General features: G+C 35.7%; 2 protein-coding genes across 5 annotated transcripts in view; both read left to right on the top strand.

The window, feature by feature from the left end:
• CARF (calcium responsive transcription factor) overlaps positions 1-15,854 on the top strand; it is a 65,599-nt gene extending 49,745 nt beyond the window's left edge. For 2 of the 4 annotated variants that reach the window (XR_013999124.1, XR_013999125.1), the window contains 2 exons: positions 481-618; positions 15,699-15,847. Coding sequence is in view for 2 of the 4 variants with exons in the window: in XM_081141852.1 (XP_080997978.1) it covers positions 481-571 (91 nt within the window). In the remaining 2 variants the exon portion in view is untranslated. Of the gene's footprint in view, positions 1-480; positions 619-15,698 lie in introns of all 4 variants that reach the window. The other 2 variants (XM_081141852.1, XM_081141853.1) reach the window with 1 other exon arrangement.
• An 809-nt stretch (positions 15,855-16,663) lies between these two features.
• NBEAL1 (neurobeachin like 1) overlaps positions 16,664-24,906 on the top strand; it is a 114,957-nt gene continuing 106,714 nt past the window's right edge. The window contains exons 1-2 of the mRNA XM_081143492.1: positions 16,664-17,175; positions 17,491-17,768. Of these exons, the coding sequence (XP_080999618.1) occupies positions 17,718-17,768 (51 nt within the window). The 5' untranslated portion in view covers positions 16,664-17,175; positions 17,491-17,717. The remainder of the gene's footprint in view (positions 17,176-17,490; positions 17,769-24,906) is intronic.

Here is a 24,906-nt window from a genome sequence, read left to right as displayed (position 1 = left end):
ACCTGCTGGCTCCAAGATATAGTAACAAAACCTAACCCTAGCCCTATGAGGACTCACAGTGTATTGACAGGCATATATACAATCAACCAGTTGTAAAATGGTGTGATAAGTACTATCAATTCAAACAAAAGCAAAACATTTTATATTAAAGAAGCTCCAGGTTGGTGAGCAATTCAGGTTGTAGAGGGAATAGCAGATTACTGTAAGAAGGCAAAAGATTGCAAAAGAATCACTTCCAAACTCTTACCTCCTTGTGTTCAGTCAAAAACTATTATGTAAATACCATTACACATTAAATACTATTATGTAAAAACTGTACTGATACCAATCATATCCCCTGCATTGAAATTCATCTTAAACTAGATCCCCAAACTTCATAAATATTGCACCTCTGACTTCCCCCATGAGGGACTGCAAAGACTGTCAAGATATTCTCCCTTATTGCAGTAAGCAAAAAACTCAGTTTTACTTTACCAACAGGTTATTTTGGAGGTATTTTAAAGGAGCCAGCATTGGATGTCTTGGAGGTCCTATCACAATCTGGTCAACTTGGAAACAGCGTGCTTTCTGAGGCCCTCTGAGTCTCCAGCACAGGGTCTCTCCAATGATGATGGGAAGGTGAGTTCATATTGAATTTGAGCTCTGATTTCTTATTTTTTCATCAAACATTCCAAATGTTAAGTTTAATTTTTTTAGTTTGGGAGTGGTATCTAGGAATAAGAAACACTCTATAAAAATCCAGATTGATCAAATTTGAAAATTTTTTATTTTTGGTAGAAATCTGCATTACTGCTGCCAGTACTTTTGTGTCTGTTTGTCCTTGTCATTTCTTCATTATTCGCCTGTAAGAGGAAGTTCATAGGGACTAAGATGGGTGTAAGCTAGTTTGCTCAGAGGACTTCTCTTCAGGCTGGCATCCTTTGGAAAAACTGTCTCAGGTCATTTATGAAAATCTTACCAAAACTTTACTCACTCTTATTTTGCCCATGAAGGTCTAGTTTGCTTTGAAGGGGGCATGAAATTAACTATTTTAGATCCCTTAAAATCACAATTTGAATATAACATCCTTTATTCTTCTATTCCACTGTCTCATCCTATGGTCCTTCATTTTTCTCTCTCTGTCTGTCCCAAGATAACAAGGTACACAAGGTTTGACTGGCTGTTGTCAGACTCATAGATTTATCTTTAGTCTAGTTCTGTACTCATTTTGGGCTGAACTTTAGTATCTTATATGTATTTATATTAGAATCAAAATGTGTCTTCTTAACTTTCTAAATGATATAAACATTATTTGGAATTATAGTGGTTACTTTTGATATGAACAAAATTGTTCTTTTGGGAGACACTGAAGCATAAAGGGGGCAATATCCAAAAATATACAATTGTCTACATTTTTAAACATTTTATTGACTTGAGAGGGAGAGAGGGAGAGAGAGAGAGAGAGAAAAACCATCAATTTGTTGTTCCATTTATTTATGCATTCCTTGGTTGCTTCCTGTATGTGCTCTGACTGGAGATTGAACCCACAACCTTGGTGTATCAAGACAACGTTCTAACCAACTTAGCTACCCAGCTAGGGCCTGTCTACATTTAAAGCAAGAAGAAACTTCCAAAATATATTCAAGGGTCTATGAAATTGCCTCCTTAAAAGATTCCTTGGCAAAGGCAAGAGAAAATTGTGAAAATTTTGAAATTAACTGTTTTAGATCCCTTAAAATCACAATTTGAATATAACATCCTTTATTCTTCTATTCCACTGTCTCATCCTATTGTCCTTCATTTTTCTCTCTCTGTCTGTCCTTCTGACCTTTTCTCCTTTCCTCCAAAATACCTCATAAGGAGATGGTCTTGTAGGTCTAAAAGAGAAAGGTCTCTTTGTTTCACCTAAGAGGCTCCACTCTCATTTCCATGCTTCAAGTATTTATAATAACTGCCTCCTGCATGCCCCCTACCCGTGATCAAGCCTGCAACCTGGGCTGACCTCAAACTCGCAACCTTTTAGTGCATAGGATGGTGCTCAACCAACTGAGACACACTGGCCAGGGCTCTAGTCTTTTTTCTTTAATAAACTGCCTTAAGCTGTCAGTTTTCTATCTTTTTATACATTATTCAGTTTTTGGTTTAATAAACTTGGACTTTTCACTTATTTTGTTTTTTACCTAAAATATGGTTGTCGGCAGTATAATTTTGGCTTTCAAAAGATGACTAGAGCATCCTTCTGGTTGCTAGAAGGGGTGCCGCCCCATTCATGAATCGCTTAATAAAGCCAATTAGATCTTGAAATTAAAAAAAATAAAAATAAAAAAGATGACTAGAATTATGTAAATATACTGTCTTAAGATTTTTCCTCTCTTTTCAGGTTTGATTAACATTTGAAAATACATTGTAATGTTTTTATATCAGACTTATAATAAAAAATATGAGCATATTTAGACCTTTAAGAAGAATTTAACCGAGGGATATGGGCAAGAACAAAACAAAAACATTAGCTTGTAGTAGCTATAAAACTGTGTGGTTTTCAAAGTAACAGACTTCTATATCAGTTGCATAATAGTAATTCTTTATTCATGAGGTCTTTATTTCCATGGAAACACTGAGATCACTTTAATATTTAATTACACTAGAGTTTACAGTTCCATAGATTTTAACTCTAGTAGTAAGCACAGAAGTTAGAGCTTTACCCATTTCCAGTTTAAAAAATATAAAGGAAGAAAAGGTAGTTTAAAGTGATCAAGAAGTTCGTGTAGCTGTAATTGATTATTTCTGATTTCATCTAAACCTGCATTGCAATTTCATATCCAGTTAGTTCTTCTATTTTTGTCTGTACCTTTTGGCTAAAAGTATTTTCACAGGAAGTAAACTATAATAGAAAACCGAGCAATGGATAAGTAGTTTGTGAGATATGTGAAACTGCTGTGAAATAATAGGAGCAGAGAACTAGTTCTGCCACTTTCTTAGCTGAGTAATATTGGGTGAGTCTCTTCATTTCACTGGCCCTCGAATTCTTCATCTGCAACCAGAGAGAGTGAGGGTGAGTGATAGAATGCAGTGGTTCTTTGAAATATCTTGCCTCTGTAGAGCCCGTGGCTTGTGGAAACTATCCCCTTGGGCCCCAGTGCTGATAATACTTCTAATGACATGGGAATCTGTCAACAGGGATTGGATGCAGACTAATAATAAAAAGCTATTAAAATGGATCAGTTTCTTCACGAAATGAGTCTGATGCAGATTTTATAGCTAGGAAATCTTTATTTTCTGTCTGTATCATTAAATTTCCTAATGTACTGTATAAGCTTTGCAGGTTCTGTTCCTATCTGATCATGGTAATTTTCAAAATGCAGAGGGCAGAGGGAAAGGAACTGACATCATTTGAATATCTACTATATATTATACATTGTATTTATACATAATTATCTCTCAAATCTTTATAGCAGTCCTATAAGCAGCAACTACTGTTCTTATTTTATAAAAGAAGTTGAGACTCAAAGAAGAAAATTCTGTCAAGTGCCATTCAACATTTGAAGATACAATGTGAAATACCACTTTAAACTTTTAGTGTGAATTGAGATTTAGCTTCTTTCCTTTTATATCTGCCAGCTGCTTTTATCAGTAGTTCCCTACCTGTTGGCTGAAACCCCTGTGGGGCTGTAGATTAATTAGAGGGGTCTGAGACTCTAACACAGTCTCTAACCAAATAAATAATATGACTTGCATGTATATATGTATTACTTTTCCAACTGCATAAATAAAAATATGCAGTGATTTTAAAGTATTACTAATTTCATGGCATTTTCTTTATTTTATTCAAAGAGTGCCTAAATCAAAGAAATGTTTTGATATATAGAAGAAACTGTTTTGGAAACCACTCATCTTAATAATTAGCTGTGATAGATTTTTTACTTTTGGTACTTTGTTTTCGGTTTTTCTATTTTGTGATTATGAGTTAGCTACTATCCCTGGCCTCAGTTTGTACAATTGTACAATAGCCGACAGTTAATTCAGTTAATTCTAACCCTAAAGTTCTAACCCAGCCATCCTCAGTTTTACTAACATTCTTGAACTAATCCATCATATTTGCATAAACCATCAAACTAGAGTAGAAGGAAGAGATTTATATTTTATCAGTGGTAGCAATAAATAATAGTGAATCATAACTTTTTTTACTTTCAGTTTTATTTTGTATTGGTTTCAGGTGTATAGCTTAGTGGTTAGATAATCATGTACTTTACATAGTGTTCCCCTTGATATTTCCAGTACCCCAACTGGCACCATACATAGTTATCACAATATTATTGGCTATATTCCTTATGCTTTACTTATATCCCCATGACTATTTTGTAAACACCAATCTGTACTACTTAATCCCTTCACCTCTTTCACCCTGTCCCCCACTCCCCTTCCCTCTGGCAACCACCAGTTCCCTCTCTGTGCCTATCTAGATCATAACATTTTTAGACCTAAAACATACCTTAAAAATCAGATCCTGTGCTTTAAAAAAAGAAACAGATGAGTGAATTCGGCTCAGAGGGGATAAAACATTCTCCCAGAGTCATATACTTAGTGTCAGATTTAGGTGTACTTGAAAAGGTTCAGTGCTTTACCCAGTAAATTATTTTTATTGTATTGAGTTAACGTTTCTATCAGGAAACCAAAGATTAAACAGACGATTGTCTGAAACATTTAAAAATGCTACTGAGCAAATTTAATTCAAAAAGTAATAAAAATTATTAAATTAATAAGCTCCCATTGAGGAACCTGAAAAAGAGAAAAAGTTATATTGAAAACCTTGTAATTTCTCTTCATTAAATATAACTTGAATCATATGCAGAGATACTTTTTAAAAACTGAACACTACATTGTATTTCTCCATTGCCTTAAAGTTCTTCAAAATTGTTATTTTTAATAATGCATAATATTGCATAATGTAGGCTTTTTACATGTTTATGCATTCTCCACATTTAGATATTTCCTATATTTTAATGCCAAATATTTTTTGTATAAAAATTATTCATTTTTACATCTCTGACGACTACATTTTTTGGTTTAGGTTTCTAGGCAAGGAATTACTACTTAAAGACCATAAGCATTTTCATACTCTTGACAATATAAAATTTCTTTCTATAAATTTATTATTGTTTTACTCTATCTCACAATAATTTTTGATTGTGTATCTCTCTGATCATGTCCTCATGAGAATTAAATATGATAATTTAAACTTTTCTAATTAGAAATATCTCATTAAAATTAACATTTTTATTTGTGAGGTATTTTTCATAGATTTTTTTTGTTATGTGAAATATTTTTTTTTTTCGCTAGCCCATTTTTATATTGCAATCTACTTAAAAAACTTTCTGTTGGTCTTCTGTCTTAACATTTCTATGGGATTGATTTTGTCTTTTCTTTATTGCTTGAGTAAGACCTAAGTACAGGGCGTCCCTAAAAATGTACACACACTTTAACAGCTGATACCCAATTTTTAAAAATGAAATATATTTTAATAAACACTGCCTTTATAATTATTCAAAGTGTGTGTATATGTTTTTTGGGGGACACCCTATATTCTAGTTATAAAACATTCAATCTATATAGAAATACACATAACAAATGATTCCCTCCTGAGCTCCCTTCCTTATGGAACCACTGCCAACAATGTGTCAGATACACTATTCTTACCCTTGTCCTATTAATATGTACGTATCTCCACCCTCTTTAAACATTATAAATACATATGGATGTAAATGGACCATATAATACCTACTGCTCCATGTCTTAGTTTCTTCACTTAATAGTATGTAGCCGAGAGCTTACTTTTTCTACTCCCCCGCTATATGCACAACACATGAACATTATAAAACATTTGATCTAGACATTAAATGTTTTCAAAACAATAGAAATCACCTGAACTCTGTCCAGAGATAACCACCAGTAGTATTTCGGCTGCCTCCTGCACGCCCTCTACTGGGCATGTGCCCTGTCTGGGATCAAACTGTGACCTCCTGGATCCTGGGTCCATGCTCAACCACTGCGCCATGCCAGCCAGGCAAAGAAAGAAGTGGTTTTATTTATTTGTTTTTATTTTTTTATTATTTTTTTATTATTATTTTTTTTAAAGAGAGGGCATTTTTTTTTTTTTTTTTTTTTAAATTTCAGAGAGAGGAACAGAGAGAGAGAGAGAGAAACATCAATGATGAGAGAGTCATTGATCAGCTGCAGCCTGCAACCCAGGCATGTGCCCTGACTGGGAACCGAACCCTGATCGCCTGGATCCCAGGTTGACGCTCAACTGCTGAGCCACGCCCGGCCGGGCAAGAAGTGGTTTTAAATAGGAGTCCAAAATTGAAGGACACATAAGAGTTGAAGATCATAGAGATGTTGATTTGTGATCAAGTGACTTCACGTGGGCAACCTCATGCATTATACTTTAGAGTGAGCAGCACAGATTCATTTGTTTAATGATGGTGATCATGGGTCATGAGGAAGCCAGCTAGTTGCTAAAAAATATCAGTGGAAAAGTATCCTTTCTTTTTCCCCCCCCCCTTCTCTTCTTAACTTTCAATATTAGGGCACTTTGAAAAACATTAATACTTGAAACAGTAGAATATTAAACTGAAAAGAAGGAGCAAAATTATTTAAATCACAGCATATAAATCAAGTAGTTAAAATTTTGTAGATATGAAACCAATAAGATAGCATTTTGTGAAATACATCAGTATTTACTATATGTACATAATAATACAGTTACTACTAAATGTATTACTGCATGCATTATAAAAATTTCCTCTAGGCTGATTTTTTGCATTAATCTTCCTGTTAGATACTATTGTATTTGATTAATGCCTTATAGTAGTAGTAATAGTAATAACAACCATAAAAATACCTTGCAAAGTGTGGTATAGTAGAAAGAAACCCATTGTATATACAATATCTCATTTGATCTTGATATTTCCCTCAAAAGATAGGACTTGTTATTCACTTTATTTCTAAGTATTTTTACATGTTGTTTAATTTTTCTTCACAAAATTTCTTTAATAGAACCAAATGTATTATTTGCCTGTTTTATAGCTGAGAACACTAAATTGTAGGGAGTAAATGACATGTTTATTAGAGGTGAAATCATTTGGAACTGAAATGATATAGACATAATCATTTGGAGTAGTCTTCTGATACTTGGCTGAGTAATCTTAAAATCTGAGGTCAGGTAAGCCAAAACCATTAAATCTTAGAATTCTGAAATTTCTGTACTTTTTCTAGCTTTGCGGTAATTCTGCTCATAATGCAGGAGAAAAGCATTTATTTTAAAGAGGAAATTAGCAGAACAACGGAATCACTTGTTATGGGAAAGGAATTATATTCACTTATAAAGAATTGTATAGACTTTGTACATAGCTGTAAAATTAAATACACCGAATGACATGTTTAATCACTTGTTTTTTTGAGTAATGTACATGGAACGAACATACAATACAAGTCTCAGTGTTTCAAAAGTCATTTAAAAGGAAGAATTACTTAATGACTTGCTACCTAGCAGCATGCACTTTTTTTTTAACTGGTCTGCCCTCCCCTCCCCCAAGCTCTGCATCATTTGGAACTCTCAACAATGGTGGAAAGTAAAGCTGTTATTCATTTAATGTATATTTACTTAGCTCCAAAATATGATAATAGATAACATTTATTGAGTGCCAGATGCTTTTTATTTATCAGTTAATCCTCACAACTGGCGTGGGTATTATTACCACAATTTTATGGAAGAAAAACAAACTCAGAAAGATTATTCAATCTTTCTGATTATTCACTATCACATAGCTAGGAAACCAAAAATCAAAGATACAAAATCAAGACTTTTTTTACTTCAAATTCTGTGTTATAACAGATTTGACACTAAATTAAACAATTCATGAACTATCAAAATTCACCATAAGGAAAGTATGCTTACTGCTAACCTAGAGAATTCCCACATATAAATTAAAAGGTGGTCCTTCAGATAAGGTACTTTAGGATATACATTAATATATTAACATGGTAACTATATTTTTTCCAAAGTAGTATTAACACTTTAGTTTCATTTTCAAACACCTTGATCTTTGAAATCCCTTGCAAAAAATATTTAATGTTATAAAAATGTAATAAATAGGAGGAAAATCTTTAAGGAACATTGGTCCTGAACTACTGTCTTAGGTTTTGTATACCAAATAGTTAAGAGGAAATTTAAATTAAAAAGCAAGCATTATATTCTGTAGTTCATACACATTTAGAGCTCTTTATATTTCAGATCTTCTCCAGTTTGCCAAGAGTTTATATTATGAATGAATGTTAAATTTTGTCACATGCTGCACGTATTGAAATGATTATGTGGTTTCTATCCTTCAGTCAGTTTAATTGGTGAAATACATAGATTGATGTTCAAATATGTATAGATATTTGAACACCAAGTTGGTACATATATTCTGGTACATATGCACACAGTTTCTCTAGCCTATATATAAAGTAGTGTTTGGTTGGGCCATTGGCTATTCTTATCTTTATCTTTACCAGATAGTGCCAAACTGATTTCCAAATTGATTATACCAATCTATACCCTCACTTACAATGTATGATAATTCCAGTTGTTTCGTATCATTAACAATACTTTTTATTGTCGGACTTTCTAATTTTTGCAAAGCTGGTAAATATACAGTGGTTTTAATTTGCATTTTCTTAATTGCAATTGAGTTTGAGTACCTTTTTAATATTTGTTCACCGTTTGTATTTCCCTTCGTGTGAATGGCCAGTTCAGATATTTTGCCCATTAAAATTTTTTTTAGATAGTTTACATTGCTTATTTGTTGGAATTCTTCATATATTCCAAATAAGAGCCTTTATCAAAATATGTGCTGCAAATATATTTTTCCATTCCAGGAAAAAATTTTTTTTCACTCTCTATGGTGCTTTTCAAGAAGAGGCTTTCTTAATCCTAATGAAGTAAAGTTATCAGTTTTTTCCTTATGGCTAGTGGTTTTTGTTTCTTGTTTAACAAACCACTGTGAGAAAGCCTAAACTAACCCATGTAGGTAGACTAACTATAAAGGCTACAGGTTGGTGCTATGTTGACATTTCAGCTGAAGGCCAAGCCAACAGCCAGCACCAACCATCAGACATGTAAATGAGGATGTCTCCAGATTATTTCAGTCCTCAGCCACAGATTCACTCCTAGCTTTTGAGTCTTCCAGCTGAGACTCCAGACATTGTGGAGCAGAGATGAGCCATCCCTTCTTTGCTCTGCCCAAATTCCTGGCCTGTGGAATGTTTGAGCACAATAAAATGGTGTTTTATACCACTAAAATTTGAGGTAGATTGTTATACAGGAATTTTGGAATAAAAACTTATAGGAACCTTTTAGAAGAATGTTATGATAGATGCAATTTAATAGTTTTTAGTCTCTGGAGATATTGATATCATCAGAGAATCAAATCAAGTTCAATTATACCAATGACAGTGGGAGTAGGGTAGTGTGGCAGACTGCACATTTTTTTGCCCTCCCTCTCCCCAAATTTATTTTTCCACAGAACTAACGTAGCATATGAATTCCTAGTGAGAAATAATCTTTCCAGTTGGATGTAGCCATTGACTAAAGTTCAGCCCATGGAATATGAGAAGTGATGTGCAACTTCCATGTCACTTTGCTTAAAAGGAAATGGCTCTTCATTTCCCCTCTTTCTCCCTTCCTGTGAGCTGGTTGCACAGCTCAGCATCCTAGGAGTTGGAAGAACAATGAGAAGGGGAGTATGGGGGTCCTTGACACTCATTGTGGAGCTGAGTTGCCCTACCACCTGGACAGCTTATTTACCTTTAGGTTGTTATAAGAGAAAGACTTTAAATCCTGTCTTATTTAATCCACTGTATTTTATGGTATCTCTGTTACATTAGCTTAATGCACCCCTTAATTTATTCAGGTAGTTAAGAACAGGAATGGAGAGACAGAAAGATAACAGGATTTCTAGGGGCACAGCCTAGGAAGTAGGCAAAGTTGGCAATTACCAAGTCATCACTTTAAAGCAAAAGCTGTAAAAGGGGGAGGATGAGGAACCTAAAAGGAAAAGAAGTTGATGTTTTCAGTATCTATATGCAATTTATTATCACTTCCATAACATCTGTTATTTTTAATAGCTCTTAAAACTGACTGATGAGAAATAAAATTTATAATGCATAAAATATTACACAAAATGTCTAATTTGGCTTTTAGAATTTCTTGCCTTTTTACCATAACCTAGTCAAGTGGAATAACTGCTTTTCTTTCTTTTTCTCTCTCTTATGATAAACTACACATAAGGTAAAATTTACGACTTCAGTCATTTTTGAGTGTGTAAGTCATTGCCATTCAGTACATTCGCACTGTTGTGCAACCATCACCACTGTCCATCTCCAGAATTTTTTCATCTCACACTGAAACTCTATAACCATTAAGTAATAATTTACTATTCTATACCACCCCTAAGTGGTTCTCCTTTTTGTAGTAAAATGACCCTTCAGTATCCAATAAAACATCAGAAAGCTTTTAATGGGACTGAGTGGGTAACTGCAAACAATAAGAAAATATAATTAGGAAAATTAGGAAACTAGGCTTTTGTGATGCCATTTCTGTCTATAAAATTATTTAGCTAAGGGTATATCCTTTACAGGGACTGCTTGATTTCTCATTTGGAAACTTAAAAACTAAATTGGAAAAAAAAATTGCCTTTAATGGTCTATTCTCCCTCTTAATTTATACTGAAATAAGCTTTTGTTTCATTCATACTTATTTCTTTAGGGCACTATTTTCCATCTCTTTATTCACAGCTGGAAACCATAATCTTCTTGATCTACTCATGTGTTTCATTACGATGAATCATGTGATAAACAAAAGCTAATGATCCTTTTGGCAGGAAATAAATATGAGAATGTAATGCTCAATAAACAAAAATATATCCCCTTACATGTAATCCATTATAATAAAAAAGGAAAAGTGAAATAGTATGTACTTTTTTCAGAAATATCTTTGAAAAACTGAAGCACCTTTTGTTTTAATCATTGTTGAATTGACTGCCTTTATTATGTGTCAGATTGCCCCTACAACGAGGAACTCCCTGATCCAAGATTCTTTTTTTAAGTGTTTCCTATTTGATTACTATTAAAATCTTGGTGTTATATGAAAAAAGTAAGGCCCCATGAGTCACAGTTATGGTGATTTGCCCCTGAAGCTCTGACTCTTATAGCCTTAATTCCAAATAAACTGATAATTATTAACCCACTTTATTACTCAAACAGTAAAGAGGAACCAATAAATCAAACGAATATACAAATTAAAACAATTACTTAAAAAACTGAAAACAGTACCGGATATAGTTACTAGGAATGCTAATAGATTGGTCAGAAATATATTATTTGACTTTTTACTGTGTAAAATGTAGGGAAGAAAGTCACTGAGATGCGTGATAGATACAGCAGACAAGGGTAGAGATTGCACAAAGGTTTGTTTTTTCTTTTTAATTGTTATAGCATTGTATTGCTCTAAGAAAGAAATATTCCTTGTTACATAACAAGTAGTAAAGAAATCCAGATATTGATTAACATGAATTTGAATTAGAGCAATTGAATTTCAAGAAAACTGCTTTCTTAGAACAAGAAATATCTCCCAGTCTCAAAATTTTATTTTCTTCACAGGAAATAAGAATTTAAAAGGAGAAAATGCTAATTTTTAAATAAAAATTTCCTGTAATTTCCTTTTTGTTCTTGATTAAAGAATTTTTCTCTATTCTAGATTGTGAAGTCTTAGCTTTCAATTACTTCCCAGCCACCATAGAAAGTTCATTATACATGAAAGCAAAGTGGTTTTCTTTTATGTTTCAACTGAATTTTAAGTAGTATATTTTGTATAGGGTGGGGTGTATGATTACATGTTGCCTTGGGAAAGATACCACAAAGTCTAGAACAACAAATATAGTTTTAATCTTGTCATGTCTGTACCTAAAACTCTAATTTTATACAGAATGAAATCTAAATTATTGAGCCAGCCATCAGGACTAGTTGCAATCGGAAATGGGACCTGGGAGGAGGAGTGGGTCTGCCTCTGGCCTACCGTGTGTAGGTTCTTGACTTCGTGCAGGGAAGATTTCACAACATGAGTCCAGGTGATTTAGAGAGTATATTTATTAAAACTGGGGGCAGTGAAACAAGGAAGGCCCTAGGATATAAGAAGCAACAGGAGAGAGCCTAGGTGGGGCTGCTTTGGCTCTCTAGAAATGTTATAGGAAAGAAGTGAGCCAAGGTGGGGCTGCTGTCAGCTCACTGAAGAGTCAGAGAAAGGTGACAGGTTTAGGGGTTTAGCCCAGGAGAGCGGCCCCTGCCCATTGCTCCCCTGGTTGCAAGTCTTGTAGGGTCCCTTCGAGTTTAGGAGATGCACTCCTGTGGGGGAAGAAGGAGAAGGGAAAGGCACTGGTGTGTTCTGGAGAGGGAGAACAGGAGCTGGGTCCTTCATCTTGAGGGTTTTAAAGGCTGAGAGTTTAGGGGAGGTCTTAGGGAAGGATCTCAATAGAATATTCGTCAGCTTTTCCAGGTGTGCCCTTTCAGGGTTATGGTCTCCACGGATTGGTTGGTACCAGGAGTCATTAAGTCATCACAGCTGGTCCTGGCATTGCCCATTTGGTTTTGCTCTTTTTCTGGGCCTGGAGCTGAAACACAACTGAGGCCTAGATGTTATCTCTAGGGAGGAAAGGTAGGAGGTTGGGGGGTCTGAATCCCATGACCAGAAATAAGAAAGGTCAGGGGTTCTAAACCGCATGGCTAGTAATATGCCAGGGGAGGATATGCCAATTTTGCACATTGCTAGGCGCCTGGGGCTTTCTGCCCCAGTGACCTCTATCTGGCTATAAATTGCTCGGCTAGTTCAGCTATCTGTCTGTTTCCCCATATCACTTGCCAAAGAATTTTCCTATCTTCTTATTATCCTGTCTCAGTTGGAGCATTATTAAATTTAAAAGAAAAATGAGTTGAAGGAAAAAAAAGATATCAACTGCCAGCCTGGAAAAGGTGACAGTTCAAGTGTGCAACAACTATTCTGAGTTGTCATCTGCTAGCCAAGAACCTATGTGGTCCTTTTTTTGGACAAACCTTGAAAATGTTTATTAAAAAAAGAGACAATCCCTGGCTGGATGGCTCAGTTGGTTGGAGAGTTGTCCTGTACACCAAAAGGTTGCAGTTTTGATTCCCAGTCAGGGCACATACCTAGGTTGCAGGTTCAATCCTTGGTCAGGGCGAGTACAGGAGGCAGCCGATTAATATTTCTCTCTCACATGGATGTTTCTCTCTCTCTGTCTGTCTCTCTCCCCCCTTTTTTCTCTCTCAAATCAATAAAAAACAATCTTTGGGTAAGGATTAAAAAAATGATGACAGAAGACAAACAACAAAACAAAATATTGTAGATGTCCTGAATTTCGATAGGGTACGTACCATTAGGGCCTTTTGCACTAAGGGTGAACATGTGTACTGGTTTATGTGAACAAGCCATTTTACCACCATCCTGCAATGCCAGCTTCCTTACTGCAAACAGCATTCTGTGACCAAAACAAAAAAACAGAAAAATGAAATATATCCAGCTAACAGGAAAAAACCTTTTATTTTTCTTATTCTTAATTGATCTAACAGATAATTGTTCAAAATAATAATAGTAAGAACATATTGAATTAGGTATGTATTAAGCAACACCCTTCTAAATAACACATGGTCAAAGAAATCTCATGAGAAACTGAAACATTTTGAACTAATGAAAATGAAAATACAACTTATTAAAACTTGTGAGATATGGAAAAGGCTGCTCTTAGAGGGAAATTTATAGCATTGAATGTATATATGGGAAAAGAAGATAGATCCAAAATCTATCTTCTAAATGCCTACCTTAGAAAACTAGAAAAAGAACAAATAAATATTAAAAATTAGAGCAGATATCAATGAAATTGAAAAACAGGAAGTCAATATTGAAAGTCAACAAAACCAAAATGTGGATTAAAAAAAAAAAATCAATAAAATTGATAAGCTTCTGCAAGGCTAACTGAAAAGGTATAGATTAAATCACAATGGCCAGGATAGAATTTATGAAAGGGATGGTTGAAAAACAAAAACTTGCTCATATGTCTTCAGTTCTGTCCAAGGGAAACTATGTTCTATCTAGCACAATTGAACAGTTGCTTCAGTTGGCAGGTTTCCTAGAGTTGGAATGATTGCAAACAGGTTATTATACATACAAGATGTCATTACCCATCAAGTTAACCTAATTTTACTTTCTCTGAATCATGATGAAAAAGCAACCCTGAGATTTTAATTTATCTCTTTAATTCTTTCGATGGGAACTAATAATAAACAAAGAAATTATGTCAGCTGTTAAGTGCTATAGTAAAAAATAAAGGAAGAAAAGGGGATGCTATTTTCTAACAAAGGTCAGGGAATGCTTCACTGGTATCTTAGTCTATTTGGGCTGCTGTATAAAAAAATACCAGACAGGGTCATTTCTAAACAGAAATTAATTCTCAGCGTTCTGGAGACTGGAAATCCAAGATTAGAATGCTAGCATGATTAGAGGAATGCCCTCTTCCAGCTCCCAGACTTCTTGTGTAGGGAGGGCTAGGAAGCTCTGAGAGATCTATTTTATAAAAGCACTAATCCCATTCATGACCTAAAGCGCTACTCTCTCATGACCTAATAGCTCCCAAAGGTCCCCACCTCCTAATACAACCATCTTGGGGGTTAGCATGCTCATGAGCATATAAAACTTGGAGTACACAAACATCCAGACTGCAGGAATGGACAAGGGGATTCTTGAGCAGAGACTTGAAGATTGTGTGTGGACATCAGGGGAAAGAGCATTTCAGGTGCGGGGCAGTTTATGTAAAATCCTTGAGACTGCAGTATGCTTAGTGAATGTGAGGAGCAGCAAGCAAGGAAGCCTGTGTCTGGAGTGAAATAAGGGAAGGCCAGGATAATGGAGAAGTTAGAGAGGGAAGTGTGGGAGGAAAGCACAGGCCCTTCCTGGCCATTTTAAGTAGGAAGGGAAGCCATTGGAGAGGTTTTGGCAGAGGAGTGGCATCTTATCTCTATGTTAAAAGATCACTTTTGTTGCAGTGTTGAAAATCATCGATGGGTGGGGAGTGTGCATAAGTAGAGGCAACGAGATAAATTGGCTTTACAATAAACCAGAAAAGATTTCATTGTAATTCATGTCAGGGTGGTAGTGGTGGTGTAGAAAATGGTTAAATTCCAGATATATTTTGCAAATATAGCTGAAAGGATTGGATTGAATGTGAGGTACATGCCACAGATGGAAAGGGTACTTCCTAGGTTCTTGGACTGACCAGCTGGAAGAATAGAACTGCTAATAACTATAATGGGGGATTCGTGGGAAGAGGAAGAGAAATTCCTCGCTCTCCTGAAGTTTTCACGTGCTAAGTTTCACATGCTTGCTAGACAACCAAGGAGGGATGTTGAAAAGGCTCAATTTGCAAACAACTGCTCTAAATTACTCTCAATTCAGTTATCTTGGAGTGAAAGTAGCTATTAATGCGTCCCAACAACCTTTACAACACTGAAACTTGAATTTCACCTATTTTTCACATATCATGAATTATTCTTATTTTGATTTTTGTTATGTAAGTTTTGTGCAAAACCTAAAATATTTTCTCTCCGGATTTTTACAGTTTGCTGACTGCTGGAACATATGAAACAAGATGGGATGTTAGTTGATAAGTTTGAAAGATCGGTGCTGGTATGTATGTGGGATTTCATTATACTGGTTTACTTTTGTATATGCTTGAAATTTTTCACAATAAAAAAATTTAAAACTGTTTATGTGTACCAAAGGCGATACATCTTATGAGTCTTCCCCTCCTCCTTTAAAAAAACTCTGAAAGTCGTATCTCGTAAATGCAGCCGTTTCTCTTTTCTTTTCCTGAAAGGGTAAAACCGTTTTGAAACCTTTAGCTGTGGCAAAATAAGCTTTTAGGACTTGACGCTCGGCGAACGGGAAAGCACGAGGGAGGCATCAGCACATTTTAAGGAAAATGACTTTTTGAGGGGTGTAGGGATGGTTGTCTGTTTTCACATTACTGTATACTACCTGGACCAATCCCCTTTGCACAGCAAGAAAACCAAACGAAATGCACCTGAGTTCTCACTGTACTGCCCACCGCCCTCCGCACATTCCCGGAAATGACGCTGTTAGCCGAAGGCTACGTCTGCCGAGCCCAGCAGGGCCAGGGTTTGACGTCAGCACGTTGGCCCCTCCCTTACACGTCGAGGGCTGGGGGAAGACTGGAGTGGCGACAGCCGCTGGGTTTTCAGGGATGGAGAGACTGCGACTGCGCAGGCATGCTGGGGCGGGGCTTCATGTCATCCCGCCCCTTCCCAGCAAGAGCGGCCAATGAACAGCGACTGCCCTGGGGCCGAATACATTTTCAGAGGCCGGAATGATTAGCCGAGGGGACAACCCCGCCCCTGGCTCCTCCCAGACCTCGCGCCCCGCCTCGCGCTGTCGCCGCCCCGCCTCCCTCTCCCGCCCGTCGCCCAGCTGCGGGGTGACTCGGGGCTTCGGGTTGGTTAGGGGGCGAGGCAAAGTTAGACGTCGGCCCGCGGCGGCGGCGCAACCCCCTAAAGTGAGCGCGGTGAGGGGGAGCGGGTGAAGGGAAGAGGGGGTCTGCGTGGCAGAAGTGGGAGGGCCCCGGGTGCTTGGCGGATGGCGCGCTGTGGCGTGAGCGGCGGCTGTGAGGGGCGAGGTTGGCTCGGGGGTGCGGCGGCGCTGGCGGGCGGGCGTAGGTAGCGGGTGGGAGACGGCGAGCTCTCGTTGCCTCACTTCCAGAGCGTTTCTTGGCCGCTTGGCCCACCAAGTTTGCCTCTCTTTCGGTTTGGGATGCGAAGAGGAAATTTAAAGATCTCCGAAAACACTTGGAGGCTTTCCCCGGGCATTTTCCTCGCCGGTGCGTGCGAGCTCCTTTCTTCCTGGGTGGGGAGAGGCAGAGGCCAGGTGGGCAGGTTGATTTTCACTCTCTGAGGATTGTGAAAACAAACAAACCAGGAATTCCTCACTCTCCACCCCCACGCCCTGCTGCACAGCAACAAACATTTCCAGCAAGTTTAAGAAGCGTACTAGGAAATTCTGAGGGATTCTGTATGTCAGAAGTAAGTGTGCTTTTTCTTTTTTTAAAGAAAATATGCGTGGGAACGTCCTGTTGCTGTTTATCATCAGTGGACGCATTTTTGGTTTTGAGCACGCATCTTTATGAGTCTGCCCTAGAGGATTCTGACTCTGTATTCATGCGAAATACTATTAACTGTAATGTTTTCCTGAAACTCAAGTTTCTGTGAAATCTAACTGTAAATAAAAGCTTAGCCCGTTTGTGGGAAGTTAAGTAGATAGATCTCTAGGTCTGATAAATCTAAAATCTTTAGTATGATCTCTTTCTAGCAGATATTTGCATATTTTCTTTTTCACAGGTTTATTTAATTGCCCAACTTCTGATGAAGATAAGTTGGAGTTACTGCTGAAACTGAATTTTATTCACCAGAAGACAGTCCGTTTATTTCACTCCTTTTTGTTTTCCCTACTGCTTTGAAATATACTGTAACAGCTGAAAAACTTGGAAAATAAAATGAACATGCTGTGGTCTTGAACATAATTTTTTTTTTTGAGGAAAAATTAAAGTGCCAGAGTGGAAGCCAGAATGGCATCCAGAGAGAGGCTCTTTGAACTTTGGATGCTTTATTGTACAAAGGTAACTGCTTTTTTATTTCTAAGTTTTAAAATATTTTGTTATAAAATTTTGTTACTGGCCTTATTATCACTTTATTTAATGGATAATAGCATATTTATTGATAGTAATGACCCAAAATGTAAAAACACAGGATTTGCTGTTTCCATTTCTTCAGGTTTGAACACGTGCACAATACTGGCATGCTACTAAAACCTGCAGGATGTGGTTTTTATTTGATATTTGTTTTCAGTGATCCCAAAATTATATAAGTAAAATTATGACCTTAAGAGAAAATAAAATATTTTAATTTTTGTTTGTGCTTTTCTTTTTCTCCCATAAGTGGGAGGATAGAGATACTTTTTCGAGAAGAGCATTAAGCATTTTTCTCATGGTTAACCTTTTAAGTTGTATAAAAAAGGTTACTGATTATATAAAAAGGTTTTTGATTTGAGATGGTTACTATAAGCTTGCTGTGATGTTAGCACCTGATGAGCATTGTCTCATTTGATTCTTACAACAATCTTGTGAGATGGGTGTTGTAATTATCTTACTGATGAGAAAACTGATGCTGAAGTTAGGGGGGCTAGTGAGTAGCAGAACTGAGCCAGAAACTCAGTACTGCCTGATTCAAGTCCATGGTCTTATCCAGTATGACTCCTTAATATTTTTGATTTTGTCAATGAAAAATAATTTTCCTTTCTCTCTGCCTTCGTGTGAATTTTTACGTTAGCTTTGATTTTAGGCTATCGGAGGAGAAGGGTACTACTTAAAACATCTTTTTCAAGTGAGAAGCTACATTATCACTTTGAAGATATTGGCAAGGGTCAGAGAAACATCTTTAATCTACTTAAGTTACTTTAGGTCTCTAGTGGTTTTCAAGTCTCAGCTTCCGTTTTTGCATCATCCCTTCTGGCTCCTTTTTTATACTTTCAACTCTTTAAAGAATAAGTTATTCTTTAACAGATAATCTCAGTTATCTGTAATATTAAATTTTATAGGTCACACTGGAATTTTCTTTGACTTTCTGGTTTGGTATTTCTTACAATTATGGAAGGATGTATACTTTGAAATGTTTAATAGGGATTTTTAAAATAGCTTTTAGTCTTGTGTAATTTAATGCCAGAAATGTCTTTTTAAAAATAGACCACTCTTCCAATAAAAAAGAATCCAAATCACCAGACACTTTTGAAAATAGTCACTAACACATGTTAGCCAAAAATTAAAATGCATTTTAGTATGAATGCCTGTTAGTTTGAAAATGATTTATTTAAAAATACCTCAAACTTACTAGGTTTTACTATTTTTCTGGATGACAAAAGGTAAATGGGGGGTTACGTTGTCTTATTAATTAGTTATGTTGTTTCTAGGTTGAGTTCATGTTTTATTTACATGACACTGCACTAGTTGAAAAGACAGCATAGTTCGTTGGCATACACGATTTTATTCTTAATGACATTTAATATAAATGAATCCTCCTATTCATCAAGATCTAAGTAAACAGTGAAGGCCCTTCACAGTCAAATTTTGAAGCCTATTCTTGGACAGGAAGATAAGTCCCAAGTTTATGCTTACGATTTAAATCACTTGTCCACTTAAGATTTAAAATTCTTTTCAATTTTTTTCGAAAAATTGTTATTTCATGTTTCACCAGTTCAAGAATAAGCTACTTGTAAGCTAGACAACTTTCTTTCCCACAAACACCTTCAGTTCAAGTAGCTTTCAAATATACATAATAGATTTAACACTTCTGCTCCCTAGTGAGGATGATTACCAAATATACAGTTTTTTATACTTTCTAGCTTTATTGCTCTCACTCTAGCATACAGCCCTCCAAGCCAGCTTACTTTTTTTTCACCTAACTTTTAAGACCTTTTTTACATCTTTGATGGGCTTTCCGACTACTTCAGGACTGCTTACATCTTCTTTTAACTTAGATCCAACTTGGAGCTATTTCTGGGCTTGCAATTGTGGAGTCTGGTTTTGGCTCTGCTGATGTTTTGTGACCTTGAGCAAGACTTACCTCTTTGGGTCTCAGTTTTCTCGCTTGTCAGGTAGTAATAGAGTGTGTGTACAGGGAGAATGCTTGTCTAACTCACCATTAAGATTTTAGTTCATTTGTTTTGACCTCTGAGGGACATGGAATTTTTTTGTCCTCGCTCTATGGATTGTCATATAGAACTTTTTAGTTCATCTTTCTTTTATAGACTTTTATTATGGAAAATTCCAAGCAGTCACAAATAGAGAAGATAACTGTAGTGAGCCCTTTTGTATCTGTCACCCTGCTTCAGTCATTATCAATTTATTTTTGATAATGTTTCATCTGTAACCCTATTCTACACCATCTCTTCCCCTGAATTATTTTGAAGCAAATTCCAGACAACATATGACCTTATCCATAAAGATTTAAAAATATATCTATAAAATAAGAACTCCTCTTAAAAACATCACAATATGATAATTCTTTAAATCATCAAGTATCTGGTCAGTGTTCAAACTTTCCTGGTAGTATCATAAATGTTTTAATTTTTTTGTTGTTTTTTTTACTTGATATTTAAACAAAGTATACACGTTTTGTTGAAAACATCTGTTAAGTTTTTAATCTATAGGTTGTCCCTCACTATACTTTTTATTCCCTCTATATGTTGAAGAAACCAGGTTTTAACATTAGAGTTTTTTCTCAGTCTGGGTTTTGCTGGTTGAATTTCTTTGATTTAAATTATTTGTGCCTCTCTACTGGTGTTTACAAACTGGAATATCTAGAGGCTTGATTGATTCACATTCTACTTGGTGGTGGGGGAGGCTAGAATAATTTATGAGCATCTTGGCTATCAGTGGGTTTTGTCTATATTCATTAATGACTTCTTTAGGAGTTTGCAAAGCTGTGATATCCAATTTTGTCATTTCTATATTTATTAGAACATGTATTGAGAAATGTCCCCTCATCAATTATTCGATGACATTTCCTTAAAGGGAAAGCAGGCATAATAAATGCTTGATTTTTCTCTTTGTTTCTACAATTACTTGACTTACTAGCACCCTTCCAAGGTGACCAATTATTTTTCTTGAGTATCAAGTTCATCTTTAGTGATTAAAATTTAAACTTTTGTCTACTATTTTGCCGCCCTAGTTGGTATGCTATCCATGCCAAACATTGTATACACACCTGATTAGAGAAAATGACTTTGAAGACTTTTGAAGGTCCACTTCAGGGCATAAGGTTAAGACATCCTCCTCGTTTGCCACAGTGCTAACTTTAGCACAGGTATTCTACAGTGTATTAGCAATAGATTGATATTAAGGTACCATCGCAGTGTTTGTATGTAATGTGATGTTTTAAAAGTTGCCATTGAGCATTATAAAAGTTTAGTAGATGTTTAATAAGTTGAATTATGTCAGAAATAACCCTTGAGTAATATTGTTCTGTCAAAGGAATACTATGAGAATATATAAATATGTCTTTTATCTATTAGTTTGGGTTCATTTGTAAGCCTGAAAATTATGATTAAAGTCCTTTAAATAAAACTACAATAAATTACTGGTTTCAGTTTTTAGCAGATGGGTGCTCACATGTTAAACTCAATATTTGAAAAGAATTTGGGTAAAAAAACTTTGCAGTTTGTTTTTTTAAACAAACTATTTAGGTCTAACTTTTCACTTTCTCCTGCTAGGTATAAGATTTAATTGTATTGTTAGAAACATTGATCTTCTAGTAGGTTATTTGTTAACCACATGTAATTATCATTACATGATACAGGCAGGATAATTTCTGATCACCCACCATTCCTGCTTTCTACAGATTGTCTCACCAGTGTATGAGACTAATTCAAATTATGTAGTCTGAACTTTTCTTGCCTCTCAACGGTCATCCCCACCCAGGGTCAAGGATTTCATTAACAATGCATTTCATATAGCTCTTATAAGTTAAACATTAATTTGAACAGGTTTCATGTTGTATCTGGATTTTAGTTCAGTACTTAACTACTACTTCTTGTCTGAGCATATTTTTCTTAAGTGTAGAATGCAAATTGACTTCCTTTTTAATATCTAAAGATTTTAGTGTATGTTACCAGTATTAGGCACCTTATTATTTCTGTATCTTTCTGACATTGCTTCATTTAATGTGCTTGTGGTAAGAGACAGTCCTGAGAACCATTTAGTCTCCACATTATCATACAACTTTTTGGAATTCATGTATTACATAGAACAAGACATATGTATCATAAAGTCCCTATTTCAGTTGCTCTCCTTGGATAGGAATTAAGGATATATTTCTGTTCGACATTTAGCCTTTTGAGAGTGCTGCAGTTGGCCACCATAATATGCAGAAGAGAAACTGAGCCTTGAGAGGCTTATCAAATTCTTTGATAAGATTGAGTTATTTTTGTTCTGTCTAGTGGAAAGTATCAAATGCATTGGCTCAGTAAAAAGATACAAAGTGACTCAAAAGCATGACATTTTGAAATGTGGCAACGTGGGTTGAAATTCATGGTTCATTTTTGTCATTAGCTGGTTTATTTTTTGATAATTCCATTTACACAGAAAAATTTTGTGAAGCTACAGAATTAGAGCCAAGATTAGTACACATCTGCTTCTGATCTTAAGGACCTAAAAACAGGTTACCTAATTTATTTGTATTTTCAGCTTTCTCATATGTCACATGGGGGAAAAAATAGCTATTTTGCATATTTCTCAAAGTTGTTGAGGAAAAAAATGGATTGATTATATTTAAATGCACCATAAGGGTAAGAAATATAAAAATGTAATCTTTATTACTATTTAAAAAATACATATATAAGCATGAGAGTATATCAATGTTACTTTCATTTTACCTTCATATTGTGTAATAATAGAGGACAATATTTTGTTGTCTTTTTATCAGTAGTGATGAAGCTGTGCTCATAAAAATCTTAATTTGTAATCTGTATTTTTGCTTTTAAGTTTAGTGCTTAAAAATCCTAATGATTTGAGGTTTTTAAAAACCCTAAACCAAGTTTGTTTTGGCCCTTGATGATGCTCCATTTCCTGCTGTTGCCCTTTGTCCTGCTAAATCTGGAATATGACTGAGATAGATAGTTTTGCAGTGAGCTCAGAGCAAACTTCCTTTTCAGAATAAAAGGGTTTTTTTTCCATAAAGAAAACAGATTATAGAGGTGCTTCATTCAGATAAAATGGCAAGTACCTCTTTATATACATAGATTTGGAAAAAGTGGAATGAATGAATATTCTTAGAAAATTATAATGTATTTGTTCAATTTTGGTTATAATCCTAAATGAAGCTTTTCTAAGATACACCAATATACATCAACCCTTATAATTTAACCGCATTTAGTAAGTCTTGGTATGTGTAGAGTGTATAAATGGCTCTTAATTTTCTGTGGCTAAATCATGACTTTGTATGTAAGGAAAGTAATATTTGACTCTAAGCAAAACAAAACAAAATCATTAGCAGCTCAGTAGCAGTGGTTACCAATTACATCTTCATTTTAGGATGTTAGATGTGAAAGCAAAAAATGAATATTTTATATCTATAGACATGGGAGTAGCTATTAGGAAAGAAATATTACCTTTGTGGTTTGACTTGAGTTTATGCACTATAAAAAGTTGCTAAGATGCATGAAAATTTCTTATTTTTTCCTTTTGAATATCAATTGAAAAATTTCTTGGTAGAAGGTAAAATTGATAGTACTTAAATGTGTAGATGTGGAACATGAGGGAAAAGGAACAGTCTAAAATAATTTTCAGGTTTTTTTGTTTTGGAAACTAGTGCTTGGTCATCCCATTCACCAGATTAGCACAGATTCACTAGGTTTTCAGGTAAACATGTGAGTTAGCAGTGCCTGTGCAACGTCTAGGTAGAGATAAACCCCACCTAGTTGAGTCAAAAAGGGTGGTCTGTGCTGGAAATAAATGTTTGAGATTTAATCATACTGGCAGTTAGTGAACAATTATATGAGAGAAAGAGAAGAGGGTCAGAGTCAGGGAGTCTTGGACAACATTATCATTTAAGGAGAGAATGGAGAAAGAAGAATTTGTAAGGAGTTTGAGAGGGAGGGGAACCAGGAGTGAGTGGTTGCTTCAGAAAGTAAGGGATGTTATAAAGAAGGGAGTAGTCAGTAGTGTAAAATTCAACAAAGCAGTGAAGAAAAGCATTATGGAGCATGTGTTAAATTTGACAGTTAAAGTTGGAGGGTTTAGCCCTAGCTGGGTTTGCTCAATGGTTAGACTGTCGGCCTGCGGACTGAAGGGTCCCAGGTTCGGGTCCGGCCAAGGGTCATACCTCGGTTGCAGGGTGAGTGCAGGAGGCAACCAGTCAATGTGCGTGTCTCATATTGATGCTTCTCTCTCTCTCCCTCCCTCCCCCCTTTCCACTCTATATGAAAAGCAATGGGGAAAAATGTCCTCGGGTGAGGATTTAAAAAAAATAACAAGACATCTTTAAAAGAATAAGTAAATAAAGTTGGAGGCTTTAGCAAAGTAGTTCTATTAAGAATGGGGAAAAAGATGTTGAAAGTACAAGTTTATTCTATTTTTAAATTCAACAGAACTTTATTGCCAGATTGCTATTAAATTTTTTAAATGTTTACTCTTGATTTTTGTCCTTATCTGGACAAGTACCTTTACTGGTCTGTGTACCGTACTTCCCATAGTACTCAGCAGCATCTGAAAATTTTCAGATTGCCAAGAATCCATCTGTAATTTGAAAAATACTGCTCTACAAATTGAAGTCACTGGTAGGTCACTTGGTACCAAAGCCTATGTGATCACTGAAATTGAGTAAAAGTACTAGTTACAAGGTAGTCAGCTCTAATATGCTTAAATTAATTTAAAAGTTAATAGAAGTGTTAATGCAAACTTTAAAAATTCTTATGTGGACTTGGAAAATATTTCTAATTACCCCAGTGTTGTTGCACCCCAGTTTCAGAAACACAAGCCTCAATCAATATCTGACATACTGTTGCAACTTTGCCTTTTCTACAGTTTACTTTTCCCATTGTAATATTACGTGGCATATTTACTACAAAGGAGTGAAAAATTGGGACCCAGAATCCAGTCTACGACAGCCATATTTCTTGGTTGAAATTATTCATAACTCTCCCATATGCAATGTCTACTTCATGTCTTTCTTAAGAACTCCAAAAGTCTCTCATGATATCAGTCT

Source organism: Miniopterus schreibersii, assembly GCF_964146895.1.
Source record: "Miniopterus schreibersii genome assembly, chromosome: 7".
Classification (NCBI taxonomy): Eukaryota; Metazoa; Chordata; class Mammalia; order Chiroptera; family Miniopteridae; genus Miniopterus; species Miniopterus schreibersii.
The sequence above is the reverse complement of the archived record's forward strand: the minus strand, read 5'-3'. Positions and strand labels throughout refer to the sequence as shown.